General features: G+C 45.2%; 1 protein-coding gene across 1 annotated transcript in view; it reads left to right on the top strand.

Annotated features, from left to right (window-relative positions):
* LOC110509196 (myomegalin) overlaps positions 1–27,296 on the top strand; it is a 71,999-nt gene that overhangs the window by 6,983 nt on the left and 37,720 nt on the right. The window contains exons 2-6 of the mRNA XM_036967072.1: positions 19,037–19,113; positions 22,357–22,480; positions 22,616–22,767; positions 22,911–23,067; positions 24,881–24,934. Coding sequence (XP_036822967.1) covers positions 19,037–19,113; positions 22,357–22,480; positions 22,616–22,767; positions 22,911–23,067; positions 24,881–24,934 — 564 coding nt within the window. The remainder of the gene's footprint in view (positions 1–19,036; positions 19,114–22,356; positions 22,481–22,615; positions 22,768–22,910; positions 23,068–24,880; positions 24,935–27,296) is intronic.

Below are 27,296 nucleotides of genomic sequence, written 5' to 3'. Positions count from 1 at the left end.
AATAAAAAACAAACAAGAACAAGACCAGAAAACCTCAAGAAAATCCAACTAGAGAAACACAAGTTCACAGCATTGCTGGGGCTGGGTGCTAGCATACAAACAAAGAGCAAAGAACTGAGGAAAACTAAGGGTTTAAATACAATCAAGGGAAACGAGGCACAGGTGCAAATAATAACTGGGAACAAGGGAAAACAAAAGGGTCAAAAGCACAATGGGGGCATCTAGACCAAAACCGGAACAACCCTGGCCAAATCCTGACACAGTCCATCTACAGTCCATACAGCAGTCCATCTACAGTCCATACCACAGTCCATCTACAGTCCATACCACAGACCATCTACAGTCCATATCATAGTCCATCTACAGTCCATACCACAGTCCATCTACAGTCCATACAGCAGTCCTTCTACAGTCCATACCACAGTTCATCTACAGTCCATACCACAGTCCATCTACAGTCCATACCACAGTCCATCTACAGTCCATACAGCAGTCCTTCTACAGTCCATACCACAGTCCATACCACAGTCCATCTACAGTCCATACAGCAGTCCTTCTACAGTCCATACCACAGTTCATCCACAGTCCATACCACAGTCCATCTACAGCCCATACCGCAGTCCATCTACAGTCCATACAGCAGTCCATCTACAGTCCATCTACAGTCCATACCACAGTCCATCTACAGTCCAAACAGCAGACCATCTACAGTCCATACCACAGTCCATCTACAGTCCATCTACAGGCCATACCACAGTCCAGCTACAGTCCATACAGCAGTCCTTCTACAGTCCATACCACAGTCCATCTACAGTCCATACCACAGTCCATCTACAGTCCATACCGCAGTCCATCTACAGTCCATACCACAGTCCATCTACAGTCCATACCGCAGTCCATCTACAGTCCAGACGTTAGTCCATCTACAGTTCATACCACAGTCCAGCTACAGTCCATCTACAGTCCATCTACAGTTCATACCACAGTCCAGCTACAGTCCATACCACAGTCCAGCTACAGTCTATACCACAGTTCATCTACAGTCCTTCTACAGTCCATCCACAGCCCATCTACAGTGCATCTACAGTTCATACCACAGGCCAGCTACAGTCTACACAGTTCATACCACAGTCAATCTACAGTCCATCTACAGTTCATACCACAGTCCAGCTATAGTCTACACGGTTCATACCATTGTCCATCTACAGTCCATCTACAGTTCATACCACAGTCCAGCTACAGTCCATCTACAGTTCATACCACAGTCCATCTACAGTCCATACCACAGTCCAGCTACAGTCTACACAGTTCATACCACAGTCCATCTACAGTCCATCTACAGTCCATCTACAGCCCTTACCACAGTCCATCTACAGTTCATACCACAGTCCAGCTACAGTCCATCTATAGTTCATTCCACAGTCCAGCTACAGTCTACACAGTTCATACCACAGTCCAAACCACAGTCCATCTACAGTCTTTACCACAGTCCATCTACAGTCCAAACAGCAGTCCATACCACAGTCCATCTACAGTCCATACCACAGTCCATCTACAGCCCATACCGCAGTCCATCTACAGTCCATACAGCAGTCCATCTACAGTCCATCTACAGTCCATACCACAGTCCATCTACAGTCCAAACAGCAGACCATCTACAGTCCATACCACAGTCCATCTACAGTCCATCTACAGGCCATACCACAGTCCAGCTACAGTCCATACAGCAGTCCTTCTACAGTCCATACCACAGTCCATCTACAGTCCATACCACAGTCCATCTACAGTCCATACCGCAGTCCATCTACAGTCCATACCACAGTCCATCTACAGTCCATACCGCAGTCCATCTACAGTCCAGATGTTAGTCCATCTACAGTTCATACCACAGTCCAGCTACAGTCCATCTACAGTCCATCTACAGTTCATACCACAGTCCAGCTACAGTCCATACCACAGTCCAGCTACAGTCTATACCACAGTTCATCTACAGTCCTTCTACAGTCCATCCACAGTCCATCTACAGTGCATCTACAGTTCATACCACAGGCCAGCTACAGTCTACACAGTTCATACCACAGTCAATCTACAGTCCATCTACAGTTCATACCACAGTCCAGCTATAGTCTACACGGTTCATACCATAGTCCATCTACAGTCCATCTACAGTTCATACCACAGTCCAGCTACAGTCCATCTACAGTTCATACCACAGTCCATCTACAGTCCATACCACAGTCCAGCTACAGTCTACACAGTTCATACCACAGTCCATCTACAGTCCATCTACAGTCCATCTACAGCCCTTACCACAGTCCAGCTACAGTCCATCTATAGTTCATTCCACAGTCCAGCTACAGTCTACACAGTTCATACCACAGTCCAAACCACAGTCCATCTACAGTCTTTACCACAGTCCATCTACAGTCCAAACAGCAGTCCATACCACAGTCCATCTACAGTCCATACCACAGTCCATCTACAGGCCATACCGCAGTCCATCTACAGTCCATACAGCAATCCATCTACAGTCCATACCACAGTCCATACCGCAGTCCATCTACAGTCCAAACAGCAGTCCATACCACAGTCCATACCACAGTCCATCTACAGTCCATACCACAGTCCATCTACAGTCCATCTACAGTCCATCTACAGTCCATACCACAGTCCATCTACAGTCCATCTACAGTCCAAACAGCAGTCCATCTACAGTCCATACCACAGTCCAAACCACAGTCCATCGACAGTCCATACCACAGTCCATCTACAGTCCAAACAGCAGTCCATCTACAGTCCATACCACAGTCCATCTACAGTCCATACCACAGTCCATCTACAGGTCGTACCGCAGTCCATCTACAGTCCATAAAGCAATCCATCTACAGTCCATACCACAGTCCATACCGCAGTCCATCTACAGTCCATACAGCAGGCCATACCACAGTTCATACCACAGTCCAGCTACAGTCCATACCACAGTCCAGCTACAGTCTACACAGTTAATACAACAGTCCATCTACAGTCCATACCGCAGTCCATCTACAGTCCATACCACAGTCCATCTACAGTCCATACCACAGTCCATCTACAGTCCATACCACAGTACATCTACAGTCCATCTACAGTCCATACCACAGTCCATATACAGTCCATACCACAGTCCAGCTACAGTCTACACAGTTAATACCACAGTCCATCTACAGTCCATCTACTGTCCATACCACAGTCCATCTACAGTCCATCTACAGGTCATACCACAGTCCAGCTACAGTCCATACCACAGTCCATCCACAGTCCATCTACAGTGCATCTACAGTTCATACCACAGGCCAGCTACAGTCTACACAGTTCATACCACAGTCAATCTACAGTCCATCTACAGTTCATACCACAGTCCAGCTACAGTCTACACGGTTCATACCATAGTCCATCTACAGTCCATCTACAGTTCATACCACAGTCCAGCTACAGTCCATCTACAGTTCATACCACAGTCCATCTACAGTCCATACCACAGTCCAGCTACAGTTCATACCACAGTCCATCTACAGTCTACACAGTTCATACCACAGTCCATCTACAGTCTACACAGTTCATACCACAGTCCATCTACAGTCCATCTACAGTCCATCTACAGCCCTTACCACAGTCCAGCTACAGTCCATACCACAGTCCATCTACAGCTCATACCACAGTCCAGCTACAGTCCATCTATAGTTCATTCCACAGTCCAGCTACAGTCTACACAATTCATACCACAGTCCAAACCACAGTCCATCTACAGTCTTTACCACAGTCCATCTACAGTCCAAACAGCAGTCCATCTACAGTCCATACCACAGTCCATCTACAGTCCATACCACAGTCCATCTACAGGCCATACCACAGTCCATCTACAGTCCATACAGCAATCCATCTACAGTCCATACCACAGTCCATACCGCATTCCATCTACAGTCCAAACAGCAGTCCATACCACAGTCCATACCACAGTCCATCTACAATCCATACCACAGTCCATCTACAGTCCATCTACAGTCCATCTACAGTCCATACCACAGTCCATCTACAGTCCATCTACAGTCCAAACAGCAGTCCATCTACAGTCCATACCACAGTCCAAACCACAGTCCATCTACAGTCCATACCACAGTCCATCTACAGTCCAAACAGCAGTCCATCTACAGTCCATACCACAGTCCATCTACAGTCCATACCACAGTCCATCTACAGGTCATACCGCAGTCCATCTACAGTCCATACAGCAATCCATCTACAGTCCATACCACAGTCCATACCGCAGTCCATCTACAGTCCATACAGCAGGCCATACCACAGTTCATACCACAGTCCAGCTACAGTCCATACCACAGTCCAGCTACAGTCTACACAGTTAATACAACAGTCCATCTACAGTCCATACCGCAGTCCATCTACAGTCCATACCACAGTCCATCTACAGTCCATACCACAGTACATCTACAGTCCATACCACAGTCCATCTACAGTCCATCTACAGTCCATACCACAGTCCAGCTACAGTCCATACCACAGTCCAGCTAAAGTCTACACAGTTAATACCACAGTCCATCTACAGTCCATACAGCAATCCATCTACAGTCCATACCACAATCCATACCGCATTCCATCTACAGTCCAAACAGCAGTCCATACCACAGTCCATCTACAGTCCATCTACAGGTCATACCACAGTCCATCTACAGTTCATACCACAGTCCAGCTACAGTCTACACAGTTCATACCATAGTCCATCTACAGTCCATCTACAGTTCATACCACAGTCCAGCTACAGTCCATCTACAGTTCATACCACAGTCCATCTACAGTCCATACCACAGTCCAGCTACAGTTCATACCACAGTCCATCTACAGTCTACACAGTTCATACCACAGTCCATCTACAGTCCATCTACAGCCCTTACCACAGTCCAGCTACAGTCCATACCACAGTCCATCTACAGCTCATACCACAGTCCAGCTACAGTCCATCTATAGTTCATTTCACAGTCCAGCTACAGTCTACACAGTTCATACCACAGTCCAAACCACAGTCCATCTACAGTCTTTACCACAGTCCATCTACAGTCCAAACAGCAGTCCATCTACAGTCCATACCACAGTCCATCTACAGGCCATACCGCAGTCCATCTACAGTCCATACAGCAATCCATCTACAGTCCATACCACAGTCCATACCGCAGTCCATCTACAGTCCAAACAGCAGTCCATACCACAGTCCATCTACAGTCCATACCACAGTCCATCTACAGTCCATCTACAGTCCATCTACAGTCCATACCACAGTCCATCTACAGTCCAAACAGCAGTCCATCTACAGTCCATACCACAGTCCAAACCACAGTCCATCTACAGTCCATACCACAGTCCATCTACAGTCCAAACAGCAGTCCATCTACAGTCCATACCACAGTCCATCTACAGTCCATACCACAGTCCATCTACAGGTCATACCGCAGTCCATCTACAGTCCATACAGCAATCCATCTACAGTCCATACCACAGTCCATACCGCAGTCCATCTACAGTCCATACAGCAGGCCATACCACAGTTCATACCACAGTCCAGCTACAGTCCATACCACAGTCCAGCTACAGTCTACACAGTTAATACAACAGTCCATCTACAGTCCATACCGCAGTTCATCTACAGTCCATACCACAGTCCATCTACAGTCCATACCACAGTACATCTACAGTCCATACCACAGTCCATCTACAGTCCATCTACAGTCCATACCACAGTCCAGCTACAGTCCATACCACAGTCCAGCTAAAGTCTACACAGTTAATACCACAGTCCATCTACAGTCCATACCACAGTCCATCTACAGTACATCTACAGGTCATACCACAGTCCAGCTACAGTCCATACCACAGTCCAGCTACAGTCTACACAGTTCATACCACAGTCCATCTACAGTCCATATACAGTCCATACCACAGTCCAGCTACAGTCAAATCTACAGTCCAGCTACAGTTCATAGCACAGTCCAGCTACAGTCTACACAGTTCATACCACAGTCCATCTACAGTGCATCTACAGTTCATACCACAGTCCAGCTACAGTTCATACCACAGTCCAGCTACAGTCTACACAGTTCATACCACAGTCCATCTACAGTGCATCTACAGTCCATACCACAGTCCAGCTACAGTCTACACAGTTCATACCACAGTCCATCTACAGTCCATCTACAGTTCATAACACAGTCCAGCTACAGTCTACACAATTCATACCACCATCCATCTACAGTCCATCTACAGTTCATACCACACTCAATCTACAGTCTACACAGTTCATACCACAGTCCATCTACATTCCATTTACAGTTCATACCACAGTCTAGCTTCAGTCTACACAGTTCATGCCACAGTCCATCTACAGTCCATCTACAGTCCATCTTGAGTCCATACCACAGTCCATCTACAGTCCATACCACAGTCCATCTACAGTCCATACCGCAGTCCATCTACAGTCCATACGTTAGTCCATCTACAGTCCATACCGCAGTCCATCTACAGTCCATACATTATCCCATACCACAGTCCATCTACAGTTCATGCCACAGTCTACACAGTTCATACCACAGTCCATCTACAGTTGATACCACAGTCCAGCTTCAGTCTACACAGTTCATACCACAGTCCATCTACATTCCATCTACTGTTCATACAACAGTCCAGCTTCAGTCTATACAGTTGATACCACAGTCCATCTACATTCCATCTACAGTCCAGCTACAGTCCATACCACAATCCAGCTACAGTCCATACCACAATCCAGCTACAGACCATACCACAGTCCATCTACAGTCCATACAGCAGTCCATCTACAGTCCATACCACAGTCCATCTACAGACCATACCACAGTCCATCTACAGTCCATACCGCAGTCCATCTACAGTCCATAACGCAGTCCATCTATAGTCCATACAGCAGTCCATCTACAGTCCATACAGCAGTCCATCTACAGTCCATTCCACAGTCCATACTGCAGTCCATCTACAGTCCATGTGTTAGTCCATCTACAGTCCATACAGCAGTCCATCTACAGTCCATACCACATTCCATCTACAGTCCATACCACAGTCCATCTACAGTCCATCTACAGTCTATCTACAGTCCATACCGCAGTCCATCTACAGTCCATGCCGCAGTCCATCTACAGTTCATACCACAGTCCAGCTACAGTCCATACCACAGTCCAGCTACAGTCTACACAGTTAATACCACAGTCCATCTACAGTCCATTCATCAGTCCATCTACAGTCCATACCACAGTCCATACCGCAGTCCATCTACAGTCCATTCCACAGTCCATACGGCAGTCCATCTACAGTCCATACAGCAGTCAATCTACAGCCCATACCACAGTCCATCTACAGTCCATACCACAGTCCATCTACAGTCCATCTACAGTCCATACCACAGTCCAGCTACAGTCCATACCACAGTCCAGGTACAGTCTACACAGTTAATACCACAGTCCATCTACAGTCCATCTACAGTCCATACCACAGTCCATCTTGAGTCCATGCCACTGTCCATCTACAGTCCATACCACAGTCCATCTACAGTCCATACCGCAGTCCATCGACAGTCCATACAGCAGTCCATCTACAGTCCATACGTTAGTCCATCTACAGTCCATACCGCAGTCCATCTACAGTCCATACATTAGCCCATACCACAGTCCATCTACAGTTCATGCCACAGTCTACACAGTTCATACCACAGTCCTTCTACAGTTGATACCACAGTCCAGCTTCAGTCTACACAGTTCATACCACAGTCCATCTACATTCCATCTACTGTTCATACCACAGTCCAGCTTCAGTCTACACAGTTGATACCACAGTCCATCTACAGTCCAGCTACAGTCCATACCACAGTCTACACAGTTAATACCACAGTCCATCTACAGGCCATACCTCAGTCCATCTACAGTCCATACCACAGTCCATACCGCAGTCCATCTACAGTCCATACCACAGTCCAGCTACAGTCCATCTACAGTCCATCTACAGTCCATCTACAGTTCATACCACAGTCCAGCTACAGTCCATACCACAGTCCAGCTACAGTTTATACCACAGTCCATCTACAGTCCTTCTACAGTCCATCAACAGTCCATCTACAGTGCATCTACAGTTCATACCACAGGCCAGCTACAGTCTACACAGTTCATACGACAGTCAATCTACAGTCCATCTACAGTTCATACCACAGTCCAGCTACAGTCTACACGGTTAATACCATAGTCCATCTACAGTCCATCTACAGTTCATACCACAGTCCAGCTACAGTCCATCTACGGTTCATACCACAGTCCATCTACAGTCCATACCACAGTCCAGCTACAGTTCATACCACAGTCCAGCTACAGTCTACACAGTTCATACCACAGTCCATCTACAGTCTACACAGTTCATACCACAGTCCATCTACAGTCCATCTACAGTCCATCTACAGCCCTTACCACAGTCCTGCTACAGTTCATACCACAGTCCAGCTACAGTCAATCTATAGTTCATTCCACAGTCCAGCTACAGTCCATACCACAGTCCATCTACAGTCCATACCAAAGTCCAAACCACAGTCCATCTACGGTCCATACAACAGTCCATACCACAGTCCATCTACAGTCCATACCACAGTCCATACCGCAGTCCATCTACAGTCCATACAGCAGTCCATACCACAGTCCATCTACAGTCCATGCCACAGTCCATCTACAGTCCATCTACAGTCCATACCACAGTCCATCTACAGTCCATCTACAGTCCAAACAGCAGTCCATCTACAGTCCATACCACAGTCCAAACCACAGTCCATCTAAAGTCCATACTACAGTCCATCTACAGTCCAAACAGCAGTCCATCTACAGTCCATACCACAGTCCATCTACAGGCCATACCACAGTCCATCTACAGTCCATACAGCAATCCATCTACAGTCCATACCACAGTCCATACCGCAGTCCATCTACAGTCCATACAGGAGTCCATACCACAGTTCATACCACAGTCCAGCTACAGTCCATACCACAGTCCAGCTACAGTCTACACAGTTAATAAAACAGTCCATCTACAGTCCATACCGCAGTTCATCTACAGTCCATACCACAGTCCATCTACAGTCCATACCACAGTACATCTACAGTCCATACCACAGTCAATCTACTGTCCAACTACAGTCCATACCGCAGTCCAGCTACAGTCCATACCACAGTCCAGCTACAGTCTACACAGTTAATACCACAGTCCATCTACAGTCCATCTACAGTCCATACCACAGTCCATCGACAGTCCATCTACAGTTCATACCACAGTCCAGCTACAGTCCATACCACAGTCCAGCTACAGTCTACACAGTTCATACCACAGTCCATCTACAGTCCATACCACAGTCCAGCTACAGTCCATCTACAATTCATACCACAGTCCAGCTACAGTCCATTTTCAGTTCATACCACAGTCCATCTACAGTTCATACCACAGTCCAGCTACAGTCTACACAGTTCATACCACAGTCCATCTGCCGTTCATACCACAGTCCAGCTACAGTCCATCTACATTTCATACCACAGTCCATCTACAGTCCATCTGCAGTCCATCTACAGTCCATACCACAGTCCAGCTGCAGTCCATACCACAGTCCAGCTACAGTCTCCACAGTGCATACCACAGTCCATCTACAGTCCATCTACAGTTCATACCACAGTCCATCTACAGTCCATACCACAGTCCATCTACAGTCCATACATTAGTCCATCTACAGTCCATACCACAGTCCAGCTACAGTCTCCACAGTTCATACCACAGTCCATCTACAGTCCATCTACAGTTCATACCACAGTCCATCTACAGTCCATACCACAGTCCATCTACAGTCCATACATTAGCCCATACCACAGTCCATCTACAGTTCATGCCACAGTCTACACAGTTCATACCACAGTCCTTCTACAGTTGATACCACAGTCCAGCTTCAGTCTACACAGTTCATACCACAGTCCATCTACATTCCATCTACTGTTCATACCACAGTCCAGCTTCAGTCTACACAGTTGATACCACAGTCCATCTACATTCCATCTACAGTCCAGCTACAGTCCATACCACAGTCCAGCTATAGTCCATACCACAGTCCAGCTACAGACCATACCACAGCCATCTACAGTCCATACAGCAGTCCATCTACAGTCCATACCACAGTCCATCTACAGACCATAAATATATCACTAGCCACTTTAAACAATGCTACCTTATATAATGTTACTTACCCTACATTATTCATCTCATATGCATACGTATATACTGTACTCTATACCATCGACTGTATTCTTATGTAATACATGTATCACTAGCCACTTTAACTATGCCACTTTGTTTACATACTCATCTCATATGTATATACTGTACTCGATACCATCTACTGTATCTTGCCTATGCTGCTCTGTACCATCACTCATTCATATATCCTTATGTACATATTCTTTATCCCCTTACACTGTGTACAAGACAGTAGTTTTGGAATTGTTAGTTAGATTACTTGTTGGTTATTACTGCATTGTCGGAACTAGAAGCACAAGCATTTCGCTACACTCGCATTAACATCTGCTAACCATGTGTATGTGACAAATAAAATTTGATTTGATTTGATTTGATTTGACCATACCACAGTCCATACCGCAGTCCATCTACAGTCCATAACGCAGTCCATCTATAGTCCATACAGCAGTCCATCTACAGTCCATACAGCAGTCCATCTACAGTCCATTCCACAGGCCATACTGCAGTCCATCTACAGTCCATGTGTTAGTCCATCTACAGTCCATACAGCAGTCCATCTACAGTCCATACCACATTCCATCTACAGTCCATACCACAGTCCATCTACAGTCCATCTACAGTCTATCTACAGTCCATACCGCAGTCCATCTACAGTCCATACCGCAGTCCATCTACAGTTCATACCACAGTCCAGCTACAGTCCATACCACAGTCCAGCTACAGTCTACACAGTTAATACCACAGTCCATCTACAGGCCATACCTCAGTCCATCTACAGTCCATACCACAGTCCATACCGCAGCCCATCTACAGTCCATACCACAGTCCATCTACAGTCCATCTACAGTCCATCTACAGTCCATCTACAGTTCATACCACAGTCCAGCTACAGTCCATACCACAGTCCAGCTACAGTTTATACCACAGTCCATCTACAGTCCTTCTACAGTCCATCAACAGTCCATCTACAGTGCATCTACAGTTCATACCACAGTCCAGCTACAGTCTACACAGTTAATACCACAGTCCATCTACAGGCCATACCTCAGTCCATCTACAGTCCATACCACAGTCCATACCGCAGTCCATCTACAGTCCATACCACAGTCCATCTACAGTCCATCTACAGTCCATCTACAGTCCATCTACAGTTCATACCACAGTCCAGCTACAGTCCATACCACAGTCCAGCTACAGTTTATACCACAGTCCATCTACAGTCCTTCTACAGTCCATCAACAGTCCATCTACAGTGCATCTACAGTTCATACCACAGTCCAGCTACAGTCTACACGGTTAATACCATAGTCCATCTACAGTCAATCTACAGTCCATCTACAGTTCATACCACAGTCCAGCTACAGTCTACACGGTTAATACCATAGTCCATCTACAGTCCATCTACAGTTCATACCACAGTCCAGCTACAGTCCATCTACGGTTCATACCACAGTCCATCTACAGTCCATACCACAGTCCAGCTACAGTTCATACCACAGTCCAGCTACAGTCTACACAGTTCATACCACAGTCCATCTACAGTCTACACAGTTCATACCACAGTCCATCTACAGTCCATCTACAGTCCATCTACAGCCCTTACCACAGTCCTGCTACAGTTCATACCACAGTCCAGCTACAGTCAATCTATAGTTCATTCCACAGTCCAGCTACAGTCTACACAGTTCATACCACAGTCCATCTTCAGTCCATCCACAGTCCATACCACAGTCCATCTACAGTCCATACCACAGTCCAAACCACAGTCCATCTACAGTCCATACCACAGTCCATACCACAGTCCATCTACAGTCCATACCACAGTCCATCTACAGGCCATAACGCAGTCCATCTACAGTCCATACAGCAATCCATCTACAGTCCATACCACAGTCCATACCGCAGTCCATCTACAGTCCATACAGCAGTCCATACCACAGCCCATCTACAGTCCATCTACAGTCCAAACAGCAGTCCATCTACAGTCCATACCACAGTCCATCTACAGTCCATCTACAGTCCATACCACAGTCCATCTACAGTCCATCTACAGTCCAAACAGCAGTCCATCTACAGTCCATACCACAGTCCAAACCACAGTCCATCTACAGTCCATACTACAGTCCATCTACAGTCCAAACAGCAGTCCATCTACAGTCCATACCACAGTCCATCTAGAGGCCATACCACAGTCCATCTACAGTCCATACAGCAATCCATCTACAGTCCATACCACAGTCCATACCGCAGTCCATCTACAGTCCATACAGGAGTCCATACCACAGTTCATACCACAGTCCAGCTACAGTCCATACCACAGTCCAGCTACAGTCTACACAGTTAATACAACAGTCCATCTACAGTCCATACCGCAGTTCATCTACAGTCCATACCACAGTCCATCTACAGTCCATACCACAGTACATCTACAGTCCATACCATAGTCAATCTACTGTCCAACTACAGTCCATACCGCAGTCCAGCTACAGTCCATACCACAGTCCAGCTACAGTCTACACAGTTAATACCACAGTCCATCTACAGTCCATCTGCAGTCCATACCACAGTCCATTGACAGTCCATCTACAGTTCATACCACAGTCCAGCTACAGTCCATACCACAGTCCAGCTACAGTCTACACAGTTCATACCACAGTCCATCTACTGTCCATCTACAGTCCATACCACAGTCCAGCTACAGTCCATCTACAGTTCATACCACAGTCCAGCTACAGTCCATTTTCAGTTCATACCACAGTCCATCTACAGTTCATACCACAGTCCAGCTACAGTCTACACAGTTCATACCACAGTCCATCTGCCGTTCATACCACAGTCCAGCTACCGTCCATCTACATTTCATACCACAGTCCATCTACAGTCCATCTGCAGTCCATCTACAGTCCATACCACAGTCCAGCTGCAGTCCATACCACAGTCCAGCTACAGTCTCCACAGTTCATACCACAGTCCATCTACAGTCCATCTACAGTTCATACCACAGTCCAGCTTCAGTCTACACAGTTCATACCACAGTCCATCTACAGTCCATACAGCAGTCCATCTACAGTCCATACCGCAGTCCATCTACAGTCCATACCACAGTCCAGCTACAGTCCATTTACAGTTCATACCACAGTCCATCTACAGTTCATACCACAGTCCATCTACAGTTCATACCACAGTCCAGCCACAGTCCATTTACATTTCATACCACAGTCCAGCTACAGACCATACCACAGTCCATCTACAGTTCATACCACAGTCCATCTACAGTTCATACCACAGTCCAGCTGCAGTCCATACAGCAGTCCATCTACAGTCCATACCACAGTCCATCCACAGTCCATACCACAGTTCAGCTACAGTCCATTTACAGTTCATACCACAGTCCATCTACAGTTCATACCACAGTCCATCTACAGTTCATACCACAGTCCAGCTACAGTCTACACAGTTCATACCACAGTGTATCTACAGTGCATCTACAGTTCATACCACAGTCCAGCTCCAGTCTACACAGTTCGTACCACAGTCCATCTACAGTCTATCTACAGTCCGTACAGCAGTCCATCTACAGTCCATCTACAGTCCATACGTTAGTCCATCTACAGTTCATACCACAGTCCAGCTACAGTCTACACAGTTCATACCACAGTGTATCTACAGTGCATCTACAGTTCATACCACAGTCCAGCTACAGTCTACACAGTTCGTACCACAGTCCATCTACAGTCTATCTACAGTCCATACAGCAGTCCATCTACAGTCCATCTACAGTCCATACGTTAGTCCATCTACAGTCCATACCGCAGTCCATCTACAGTCCATACGTTAGTCCATCTACAGTCCATACAGCAGTCCATCTACAGTCCATCTACAGTCCATACGTTAGTCCATCTACAGTCCATACAGCAGTCCATCTACAGTCCATCTACAGTCCATACAGCAGTCCATCTACAGTCCATACCGCAGTCCATCTACAGTCCATGCGTTAGTCCATCTACAGTCCATACCGCAGTCCATCTACAGTCCATACAGCAGTCCATCTACAGTCCATTCAACAGTCCATCTACAGTCTATCTACAGTCCATACAGCAGTCCATCTACAGTCCATACCACAGTCCATCTACAGCCCATACGTTAGTCCTTCTACAGTCCATACCCCAGTCCATCTACAGTCTATACAGCAGTCCATCTACAGTCCATACAGCAGTCCATCTACAGTCCATCTACAGTCCATACAGCAGTCCATCTACAGTCCATACGTTAGTCCATCTACAGTCCATACCGCAGTCCATCTACAGTCCATACATTAGTCCATCTACAGTCCATACCACAGTCCATCTACAGTCCATACGTTAGTCCATCTACAGTCCATACCACAGTCCATCTACAGTCCATACCGCAGTCCATCTACAGTTCATACGTTGGTCCATCTACAGTCCATACCTCAGTCCATCTACATTTCATACCACAGTCCATCTACAGTCCATCTGCAGTCCATCTACAGTCCATACCACAGTCCAGCTGCAGTCCATACCACAGTCCAGCTACAGTCTCCACAGTTCATACCACAGTCCATCTACAGTCCATCTACAGTTCATACCACAGTCCAGCTTCAGTCTACACAGTTCATACCACAGTCCATCTACAGTCCATACAGCAGTCCATCTACAGTCCATACCGCAGTCCATCTACAGTCCATACCACAGTCAATCTACAGTCCATACAGCAGTCCATCTACAGTCCATACCACAGTCCAGCTACAGTCCATTTACAGTTCATACCACAGTCCATCTACAGTTCATACCACAGTCCATCTACAGTTCATACCACAGTCAATCTACAGTCCATACAGCAGTCCATCTACAGTCCATACCACAGTCCAGCTACAGTCCATTTACAGTTCATACCACAGTCCATCTACAGTTCATACCACAGTCCATCTACAGTTCATACCACAGTCCAGCCACAGTCCATTTACATTTCATACCACAGTCCAGCTACAGACCATACCACAGTCCATCTACAGTTCATACCACAGTCCATCTACAGTTCATACCACAGTCCAGCTGCAGTCCATACAGCAGTCCATCTACAGTCCATGCCACAGTCCATCCACAGTCCATACCACAGTTCAGCTACAGTCCATTTACAGTTCATACCACAGTCCATCTACAGTTCATACCACAGTCCATCTACAGTTCATACCACAGTCCAGCTACAGTCTACACAGTTCATACCACAGTGTATCTACAGTGCATCTACAGTTCATACCACAGTCCAGCTCCAGTCTACACAGTTCGTACCACAGTCCATCTACAGTCTATCTACAGTCCGTACAGCAGTCCATCTACAGTCCATCTACAGTCCATACGTTAGTCCATCTACAGTTCATACCACAGTCCAGCTACAGTCTACACAGTTCATACCACAGTGTATCTACAGTGCATCTACAGTTCATACCACAGTCCAGCTACAGTCTACACAGTTCGTACCACAGTCCATCTACAGTCTATCTACAGTCCATACAGCAGTCCATCTACAGTCCATCTACAGTCCATACAGCAGTCCATCTACAGTCCATCTACAGTCCATACCGCAGTCCATCTACAGTCCATACGTTAGTCCATCTACAGTCCATACAGCAGTCCATCTACAGTCCATCTACAGTCCATACGTTAGTCCATCTACAGTCCATACAGCAGTCCATCTACAGTCCATCTACAGTCCATACAGCAGTCCATCTACAGTCCATACCGCAGTCCATCTACAGTCCATACGTTAGTCCATCTACAGTCCATACCGCAGTTCATCTACAGTCCATACAGCAGTCCATCTACAGTCCATTCAACAGTCCATCTACAGTCTATCTACAGTCCATACAGCAGTCCATCTACAGTCCATACCACAGTCCATCTACAGCCCATACGTTAGTCCTTCTACAGTCCATACCGCAGTCCATCTACAGTCTATACAGCAGTCCATCTACAGTCCATACAGCAGTCCATCTACAGTCCATCTACAGTCCATACGTTAGTCCATCTACAGTCCATACCGCAGTCCATCTACAGTCCATACATTAGTCCATCTACAGTCCATACCACAGTCCATCTACAGTCCATACGTTAGTCCATCTACAGTCCATACCACAGTCCATCTACAGTCCATACCGCAGTCCATCTACAGTTCATACGTTGGTCCATCTACAGTCCATACCTCAGTCCATCTACATTTCATACCACAGTCCATCTACAGTCCATCTGCAGTCCATCTACAGTCCATACCACAGTCCAGCTGCAGTCCATACCACAGTCCAGCTACAGTCTCCACAGTTCATACCACAGTCCATCTACAGTCCATCTACAGTTCATACCACAGTCCAGCTTCAGTCTACACAGTTCATACCACAGTCCATCTACAGTCCATACAGCAGTCCATCTACAGTCCATACCGCAGTCCATCTACAGTCCATACCACAGTCAATCTACAGTCCATACAGCAGTCCATCTACAGTCCATACCACAGTCCAGCTACAGTCCATTTACAGTTCATACCACAGTCCATCTACAGTTCATACCACAGTCCATCTACAGTTCATACCACAGTCCAGCCACAGTCCATTTACATTTCATACCACAGTCCAGCTACAGACCATACCACAGTCCATCTACAGTTCATACCACAGTCCATCTACAGTTCATACCACAGTCCAGCTGCAGTCCATACAGCAGTCCATCTACAGTCCATGCCACAGTCCATCCACAGTCCATACCACAGTCCAGCTACAGTCCATTTACAGTTCATACCACAGTCCATCTACAGTTCATACCACAGTCCATCTACAGTTCATACCACAGTCCAGCTACAGTCTACACAGTTCATACCACAGTGTATCTACAGTGCATCTACAGTTCATACCACAGTCCAGCTCCAGTCTACACAGTTCGTACCACAGTCCATCTACAGTCTATCTACAGTCCGTACAGCAGTCCATCTACAGTCCATCTACAGTCCATACGTTAGTCCATCTACAGTTCATACCACAGTCCAGCTACAGTCTACACAGTTCATACCACAGTGTATCTACAGTGCATCTACAGTTCATACCACAGTCCAGCTACAGTCTACACAGTTCGTACCACAGTCCATCTACAGTCTATCTACAGTCCATACAGCAGTCCATCTACAGTCCATCTACAGTCCATACGTTAGTCCATCTACAGTCCATACCGCAGTCCATCTACAGTCCATACGTTAGTCCATCTACAGTCCATACAGCAGTCCATCTACAGTCCATCTACAGTCCATACGTTAGTCCATCTACAGTCCATACAGCAGTCCATCTACAGTCCATCTACAGTCCATACAGCAGTCCATCTACAGTCCATACCGCAGTCCATCTACAGTCCATACGTTAGTCCATCTACAGTCCATACCGCAGTCCATCTACAGTCCATACAGCAGTCCATCTACAGTCCATCTACAGTCTATCTACAGTCCATACAGCAGTCCATCTACAGTCCATACCACAGTCCATCTACAGCCCATACGTTAGTCCTTCTACAGTCCATACCGCAGTCCATCTACAGTCTATACAGCAGTCCATCTACAGTCCATACAGCAGTCCATCTACAGTCCATCTACAGTCCATACAGCAGTCCATCTACAGTCCATACGTTAGTCCATCTACAGTCCATACCACAGTCCATCTACAGTCCATACATTAGTCCATCTACAGTCCATACCACAGTCCATCTACAGTCCATACGTTAGTCCATCTACAGTCCATACCACAGTCCATCTACAGTCCATACCGCAGTCCATCTACAGTTCATACGTTGGTCCATCTACAGTCCATACCTCAGTCCATCTACATTCCATACCGCAGTCCATCTACAGTCCATACTTTAGTCCATCTACAGTCCATACAATTTGTGTTTCTGCCCATAATTTAATTTAAAGTACTATAAAGTTTTTTATCATTCTTTATGTCATTGATCTTGGCTTCATATAACCGTTTCTTCTTCTTTTTGTTGAGTTTAGTCACATAATTTCTTATTTTGCAGTAAGTCAGCCAGTGAGATGTGCAGCCAGACTTATTAGCCACTCCTTTTTTCCCTGCAGGGTGGCAGGTAGCCTAGTGGTTAGAGCACTGGACTAGTAACCAAACAGTTGCAAGATCAAATCCCAGAGCTAACAAGGTAAAAATCTGTCATTCTGCCCCTGAACAAGGCAGTTAACCCACTGTTCCTAGGCCATCATTGAAAATAAACATTTGTTTTTAACTGACTTGCCTAGTTAAATAAAGGTGTAAAAAATGACATCAGATCAACAAATATTTTTATCATCATCCACATAAGAGTCAAACAAATTTAGGCCCAGCTGTTGGAACTTCGGCTTTCCTGGATATAGCCACTGTGATTATGGTTCTGTATCGGTCACTGTGTATAGCTGATGTGAGACTGCAATGCTCCTCCTGTGTTTTACAGTGCTAGTTGTGTCTGTACTTCTTTGAGTTTCTATGACTTCATTGACTTGTTTTAAAATGTCTATTTGATATTCGTTATCTTTGGAGATGAATCGTTTTGATGTGGGCCAGGAGGAGGATAATACAATGTCATGTCTCCTGTCATACATCATTCTTGTACAATAAGCAATCATTCCATGTTCCATCCCACCTCTATTCCAGAACATCGAGTTGAAGGTAGAAGTGGAGAGCTTGAAGCAGGAGGTGCAGGAGAAACAAGACCTTCATGAGAAGGCTCTGTAAGTACAGCACGACACATCCAGACTGACTGTTGACCGACTGTAGTCATCTAATCTGAATATCTCACACTTCTTACACTGGCTTCAAATTTAAATGTGAGGTAGACTGACCGCCAACCAACAGATTGTAACCATGCACTGTGAATGGCCTTAATTGCCTAGCAATGACATCACCAATGCTACATACTGTATCCACCCAGATAATACTGTCCTTTTATCCTTCCTGAAATGCCCTTCGAGAATTATCTCAATGTTTTCCAAAGACCGACAGGACTAAATGTGACATGCTTCGCTCGTATTCAGAAATACAATTTGCCCAAGTGATTATGGACGGGTTAAACACCCTGGTGAGTGTTAGTCTTTGATGGGCCTTAACAAGGCTGTTTCTCACTAAAATGGTGTTATAGCTGGCTAACAAGCCAATAGCAGCCTAAAACTGTAGGCATAGACCAGTGATCTGTAGGGAGTCCTCACAGGGTACAATCTTTTAGAGATAACACCACAGATCATGTTTCCACAGCTGGTGGGGGGAAAGAGGACAGGACACACACACACACAGGAGCGTACACACACACACACACACATGCACTCCTGGTGTCCAACCCAATGGGATCGCACACTCGCCAGCTACAAAAGGGCAATGCTGATATCTTGGCGTGCAGACGGGATATGAAAGGCAATACCTGGCACGTCAACCCTAACCCCTCACCCCCTGCTGTTGCCGCTAGGCTTTGAATTTCATACCCCCCCTGAAGCGGAATTAATTTGATGGACATATTCTGTGTATTCATCAGATTGCTATGAGATTAAAGGTCCACTCTGCTGGCTCGTGCCTCCAGCCTAGAGTCCAAAGCTTGAGATCAGAGGGGGCATGTGTTGGAGATGGGGGGGGGGGGGGGGGGTCTCAGTAGTAAATATGTTGCTGACGGAGGGGACCCTTTAGCATGCTAGCTCCTAATCACTGCCAGCTCCACAGCTGGTGTGATGGGTACATTGTGTTCCCCCTGTCTTTCTGCTCACGTGGCTGCTAATCAGCATTACATTACTGTATTAATGTGGAGATCAGAATAGCTGAGTCATTATTACCCCACATGGAGTCATCAAGAGCTGGACAGAACACTTGTTCTGAGTTTGTTGTTTTTGAGTTCAGTTCAGTCTGGGTAATCCAGTGACGGTCTGGACTGTATGTCAAGCGTAGTGTATGCAAGGGCCTTTGTGTAAGGGCATTTCTACAATGTAAAAGCGCTTGTGTGTGTGTGTGTGTGTGTGTGTGTGTGTGTGTGTGTGTGTGTGTGTGAGCGTGTGTGCGTGCGTGTGTGTGTGTGTGTGTGCTGTGAATATATTCATGCGTGTGGGGGAGTGTGTGTTGAGTTCATTGTCATAATATAAATATCTAGTTGAGTTATTAAAGGACTAATCTTCTCCTAACTGCCACCAGTTAGACTGTAACAGCCAGTCGATGCAGACAGACAGTAGCATTACACAGTCTGGTTGAAAATAATCCTAGTTATCTGAGCTGCCGTCTGCTATAGTCAGATGGTCCGGGTTAAAAACAGAGGATGAGAGGACAGGAGGAATAGAGTATACATACAGAGCAGACGGGATGGTGCCATTTTGGGATGCACAGCAGGAATTCTGGGATGGCGTCGTTGAGTGACTCAGTGAAACAGATACTTAAAGACATGCACACACACACACGCACATACACATTTAAAGTTAAATAGGTTCTCCAGCTCAAAATGCGTATCAGCCAATGAAAAGCAATGATGTACTTGCATGTGACAGAACGCTAAATTGTAGCTGGTGACGTCCATGTAATATAGCCTATGCAATATGATTATTAGGCAATAGCAGTGTTTGTGTGCAAGGCTGAAGAAAGAGGTAGCTCGTTCAATTCATTAATAATCTTTGTTTTCAAGCTGTTGGCATCCTTTTTCAGCACTCTATTACACAATGCATGTAAATAAACATTTCAATTAGGGGAATCTCATGTGAGACTCAAACCCACAATCTGCGACAATTAGGACTAGGCACTTCATACAGAGAGCAATTTGATCAGTCAGTCAAAGAATGTGCTGTTAGATACAGTATGTCCATGAACAAGTGTTGGAACATGTCCAACTACTTCAACATTTGATTGGCTGATGCACTTGTGCCATGATATAATCAGGGCCACCTGTCGAAGATGGCATAGGGCTAAAGTGTGCCATGTTATCTGATGGGCCAAGCTACAATTTAGCGTTCTGTCACATGCAAGTACATCCACAATTTGAATCGTTTGATACGCATTTTGAGCTGGAAGAACCCATTTAACTCAACGGTTGCTTATGTTCGCAAGTATGGCCCAAATGTGTGTGGTGGGGGGGGGCAGTAATTTGTAAACAAAGACTCTGCATAATGATCAGTCAGGTCCCCCGTGATACAAGTCAGTATTCGACATCCATCCATGTCTGAGGATATCAGGAGATGGAAACTGGCCACTAGGGGGCAACAGTGAGCACGGTTACCTTCAGGTAGGTTTGGGACATTGCAGATTGGTGGAGGCAACCACCTCTGGTGCTAAAGGTTGCATGTTCAATTTCAGTGATAAAAAGTTGGATTTTGAGATTAAAAAAAATTCAAACCTTAACCTTACCTTAACTATTTAATGCCTGCCCTTAAGATTATAAGAGTTAATGCCTAAACTTAGCCCTAACCTTAAAAATTCAGAGTTAATGTCTAAACTTAGCCTTTAAACACTTTGAAATGTAACGTATGGGAGAAGTTTGAAACATGGATGAACATCTAATTCTGACGTGAGACTGTGAGAGCTAGTTGATAATGATAGCTACGTCACGTTCGACTGGATTCCAGCCTTGGTCTGCGTGATGTTTTTGTTGCGCTCACACAGAACTACAAGTTAACTCAATAAAATGTTACACCCTGGGTGTGTGACTGGTCTCTACGCGTAGCTCGGAGGTGTAGGGTATCACATGAGCTATAGCAGGGAGAATTCAAATGACTTCATATCCTGTCTTAGTCCTGACCTGACCACACTACAAACCTAAAACGTCCCAGGTCGGACGTCACCGCCCGGCACCGATGGCACAATAACAAGCAACACCAGTGTGTATGCACGTGCACAGTGGATGACTGTTGGTAGTTATTGATAGATGTTGCCTCTTGTTTCATTTCTGTGATAGGACAACAGAAGACACCCTGACCAATCACAATGCTCCCTCATTTCTTCCTCTCTTCTTAAAGGACGACAGCAGAGAGCCTGTCCAGTCACAATGAGGCAGAGCTGCAGAGACGATGTGAGGAGAGAAAGCAGGAGATCGACCACATGCAGGAGTTGCTGGAGACCAAGATACAACTCCTGCAGGAGGTACACACACACACATAATTAAACTGTTCCAACAATGGTTGCCTTATTTGTTGAGATGAAATGAGTTGTTCGATTATTAGATCAGCTTTCAAATATACAGACGGACACCCAGACCTTTTCATGTGTTTCCTCCAGGAGGCCCAGCTAGCGCGAGGTGAGGTTGACAGGATGGCCTCCCTGACTGGGTCGAGCCCCCAGCCCCTCTTGGAGGATATGGAGGACAGCCAAGAGGAGGAGAACCTCCAGACCCAGTCTCACCACCCCGCATCACACACCTACAGAGACAGGTAAACACAAGTACCTGCTCATTCGAGACACATTTGAACCAGTGACCTAAAAGTTGCAATCCACACCTTCACACTTATTGAGGAAGTCAAACTTTGCCCACCGTGTCTATGGCATGGACCCCTCTGTCCTTCCCCTCCTGTAGGGTGATCGAGGAGCTGACCAGTGCTCTGCGCTGTAAGGAGGCTATGATCACTGAGCTGAGTGGACAGAAGAGTGTTCTGACACTGAGGGTGGGAGAGCTGGAGGGAGAGGTAGAGGACCTCTCCTCCTCCCTGCTGCAGAAAGAGAGCGATGCGGAGGTACGTAGGATCCCTATTATGTGAAAATTGCCTGTGTCGGGGCTGCATTGGGTTATTTTATGTATTGTATGTATTTGACTGATTGAGTTCCTGTAGACCTATAATAACAGGTGCATAGCTTAATTCACAGGGTTTCTGGGATACCTCACCCAGTGGTGATTTTTAGCATGTTAATCCTGGGTGGGGCAAAATCAACCAATTTTTTAATATGCATTCCAGCAAAGTCACTACAAAACACTAAACAATACACGAATTGCACTATACTGGTGACAAACGTTGCCCACAAACTGTTAGGGCCGACATAAAGCTGTCCCGACAGCGGAGCTTTTCCTTTTTTGTTGTTGATTGTTATATTATTATATATTATCATTTTTATTTGATTCATTTTTTTAGCTAAACCGGTGGGGCTCAAAACAAGTGGGGCAGAATGACGGGTTGACTCTGACCTTTAGTTTTAGTGTCCCCAGTTTATGGAATAACCTTTCATTTTGATTCCCTGGTGCTACTAGGCCTGTTTACAGCTCTGGTGTTACATGAATTCATTGAGGATTGAAGTTGTTTTGAATGATTGTAATGGTCTATTTGTTGAAATTGTATTATTGTAACCTTTTGTTGTTGATCTTGTTTTATTTGGTTCCTTTTTCTTGATTCTGAACATTGATGTACTCAGGGCACCGTTGTGAATGAGACCCTGTTCTCAGTTCCCTGAATAAATAAAAGGACAAAAAATGATTCATAATCATACAAATAATCACCCATACCCATTCTTCTCCCATACCTCCCCTCCTCTTCGTCATATCTCCCCTGTCCCCACACACGCAAACACGTCTGTCTATTATGTGGAAACACACCTATAGCTAACACAGCGCAACACACACATAAACACCCCTGTCAAAAAGCACATAGCGACATGCCTATTTGTGTGTTCAAGCCTATTTGTGTTCAAGCCTATTTGTGTTCAAGCCTATTCGTGTGTTCAAGCCTATTTGTGTTCAAGCCTATTTGTGTTCAAGCCTATTTGTGTTCAAGCCTATTTGTGTTCAAGCCTATTTGTGTTCAAGCCTATTTGTGTTCAAGCCTATTTGTGTTCAAGCCTACTTCAGTCCACTAAAGGTTACTAAAGGTATTTACCCAATAAAAATATGACTTATTTTTCTATATCCTTTCAGTTGTCAAAATCGAACATTGTCTTGATTTAGGAGTCAGACACCCATTTGTCATTGTTGATGGAGTTGTCATAAGATGTAGAAGTAAAACGTAATGCTTTAATCTGGTTCAGAATCAGTTCACTTCATTTATATCTACTGTAACCCATGCAGCTGGTTCTGTTCAATTTGTCTGTTGTGTTGTGTGATGTGTTGTGTTGTTGTGGTAGCAGGCAGGGAGGGGTAGTGTTGCTACTCTCTGAATGATCAATTCATTTAATTTATATCTACTGTAACCCATGCAGCTGGTTCTGTTCAATCTGTCTGTTGTGTTGTGTGATGTGTTGTGTTGTTGTGGTAGCAGGCAGGGAGGGGTAGTGTTGCTACTCTCTGAATGATCAATTCATTTCATTTATATCTACTGTAACCCATGCATCTGGTTCTGTTCAATCTGTCTGTTGTGTTGTGTGATGTGTTGTGTTGTTGTGGTAGCAGGCAGGGATAGGTAGTGTTGCTACTCTCTGAATGATCAATTCACCACTACAGCTGTTGTACTTCGTTAGTGAGAGTGAGATATTACCCTCTGTCGGACAGATATCACCATCACTCAAACACAACGCACATACACACACACGCCTAATTTTCTAACCCGGCTGTTTCTCCTACAGTTCTACCAGGAAGAGCTGGGCAGGGAGAGGCTGCGCATTGAGCAGGAGATGCAGGTGAGTGAATCCTGAAGTGAGCACAGAAACACACTTAATATCGCAGCTTTGAGTTCTTTATTAAGTTAAATAAAGAGTGCGCACTTTGAGGTGTTAGGCCTGCACCAGATCCCACTCTGTTGGTGAGAGCAGGCCCTCTACTGGATAACAAATGCATAGCAGACAGACAGGCACACCAATTAAGGTAACATCCACTACAGAATATGTAGTCACCATCTAAAGAAAAGTACATGAAAATCAACTAACCCACTAAAGTATTTGTTTCCTTGCAATTGATTGAATTCATGGAAAGTAAAGTAGCCATTGTTAGATGATAACCACATGCGTTGTGGGTAAAGAGCAGTTGATTGAATTCATTGAAAGTAAAGTAGCCATTGTTAGATGATAACCACATGCGTTGTGGGTAAAGAGCAGTTGATTGAATTCATTGAAAGTAAAGTAGCCATTGTTAGATGATAACCACATGCGTTGTGGGTAAAGAGCAGTTGATTGAATTCATGGAAAGTAAAGTAGACATTTTTAGATGATAACCACATGCGTTGTGGGTAAAGAGCAGTTGATTGAATTCATGGAAAGTAAAGTAGCCATTGTTAGATGATAACCACATGTGTTGTGGGTAAAGAGCAGTTGATTGAATTCATGGAAAGTAAAGTAGCCATTGTTAGATGATAACCACATGCGTTGTGGGTAAAGAGCAGTTGATTGAATTCATGGAAAGTAAAGTAGCCATTGTTAGATGATAACCACATGCGTTGTGGGTAAAGAGCAGTTGATTGAATTCATGGAAAGTAAAGTAGCCATTGTTAGATGATAACCACATGCGTTGTGGGTAAAGAGCAGTTGATTGAATTCATGGAAAGTAAAGTAGCCATTGTTAGATGATAACCACATGCGTTGTGGGTAAAGAGCAGTTGATTGAATTCATTGAAAGTAAAGTAGCCATTGTTAGATGATAACCACATGCGTTGTGGGTAAAGAGCAGTTGATTGAATTCATGGAAAGTAAAGTAGCCATTGTTAGATGATAACCACATGCGTTGTGGGTAAAGAGCAGTTGATTGAATTCATGGAAAGTAAAGTAGCCATTGTTAGATGATAACCACATGCGTTGTGGGTAAAGAGCAACTGCTAGACCTGAGTAATAAAGCATTACCAGATCCGTCTGCGTTGATGTCTCTATGGCTGTTAATCCCTGTGTATTGTGTTGGGAGCTGTCGGCCCAAAGGGAGGGGGACCTGGGTTATTTCAGTCTGTGATAAACAAATGATGTGAAGATGTATTTATGAACAGACAACACACATTCTCCAGTCTCATCAGTCATGTTCTGAGAGGAGGGGCTCTCAAATTACACAGATAGCAGCATAACAGGCTTATGAGTGTGTGTTGACTGGAGTTGGAGCTAGGTGATAGAAATGAAATAGGTATTGTGTGGTACTGTGTGTCAAGTGAAAAGAAATCTAACGTTATTTCAAGTGTAAAGAAGTGTCACAACACCTCACAGCAAATGACCTAAACATCATTATATTCTGGCCTGTAGTTCCGCCTTATAGTGAGGTAGAATTTGTTTTCACCTGTCTGTCAACGTGTTCTATATATGAACTCAATCGTCTGTACACAACTGTATACAAGACAGAAAGGTGTCTGTGTGCACTTGTAAGCTTCTGAATCAATAATTTATATATACACTAGATGACTGACTGGGGGTGCTGTTTTGAAGCCACAGAACCTCCATCTTGGCACTCCCCCACTGTAAAAATCCATGTACTTTGAGTGAGTGTGCGTGCAAGCATGTGTGTTTGTGTGCATTTAAGTGGCTTGTGTTTCAGCAAGGTTGTCAATAGGTCATGTTGGCCTTCTGGTGCTAACAATGACACACACGCAGATATCAAGTTGTGTTGTCTAAGACAGACACTAACACCTAGCTTCTAATTGGTTCCCCAGACACCACGGCTAATGAGGTCAATCAAAATGTCAGGAGAGAGAAATGTGGTGAAATAAATGTACTGTGATGGGCTGTAGGGAAAGGACAGAGGCAGCTGATGCTATTTATGCTAGGACACAAAATAAAATAAATGAACTCATTTGATGTTGTTCTCAAGAAGAGGAGAGAAAAGTGTTGTTTTTTTTGGTTTGTGATTTGTTATTTCCAGCTCTCTCTAGCTTGATTGCGGTCTATGCTTAAAGAGGAGTTTGGACCAACTCTGATTTAGCAGTGGACTCTACCGAAGAAGATTCTTCGTACTTAAGCAGTCCTCATTTTAAATCTCAAATCCTCAACAAGCTTAATCAAGGACCCCCAACCACTCTCAAACTATAATTTAAAGCCACTCATAATTAGGCACTGGTGAGGAGCTGAACCAGGA

The sequence above is a fragment of the Oncorhynchus mykiss genome, chromosome 28, assembly GCF_013265735.2.
Source record: "Oncorhynchus mykiss isolate Arlee chromosome 28, USDA_OmykA_1.1, whole genome shotgun sequence".
NCBI lineage: Eukaryota > Metazoa > Chordata > Actinopteri > Salmoniformes > Salmonidae > Oncorhynchus > Oncorhynchus mykiss.
This window is presented reverse-complemented; position numbering and strand designations above follow the sequence as displayed.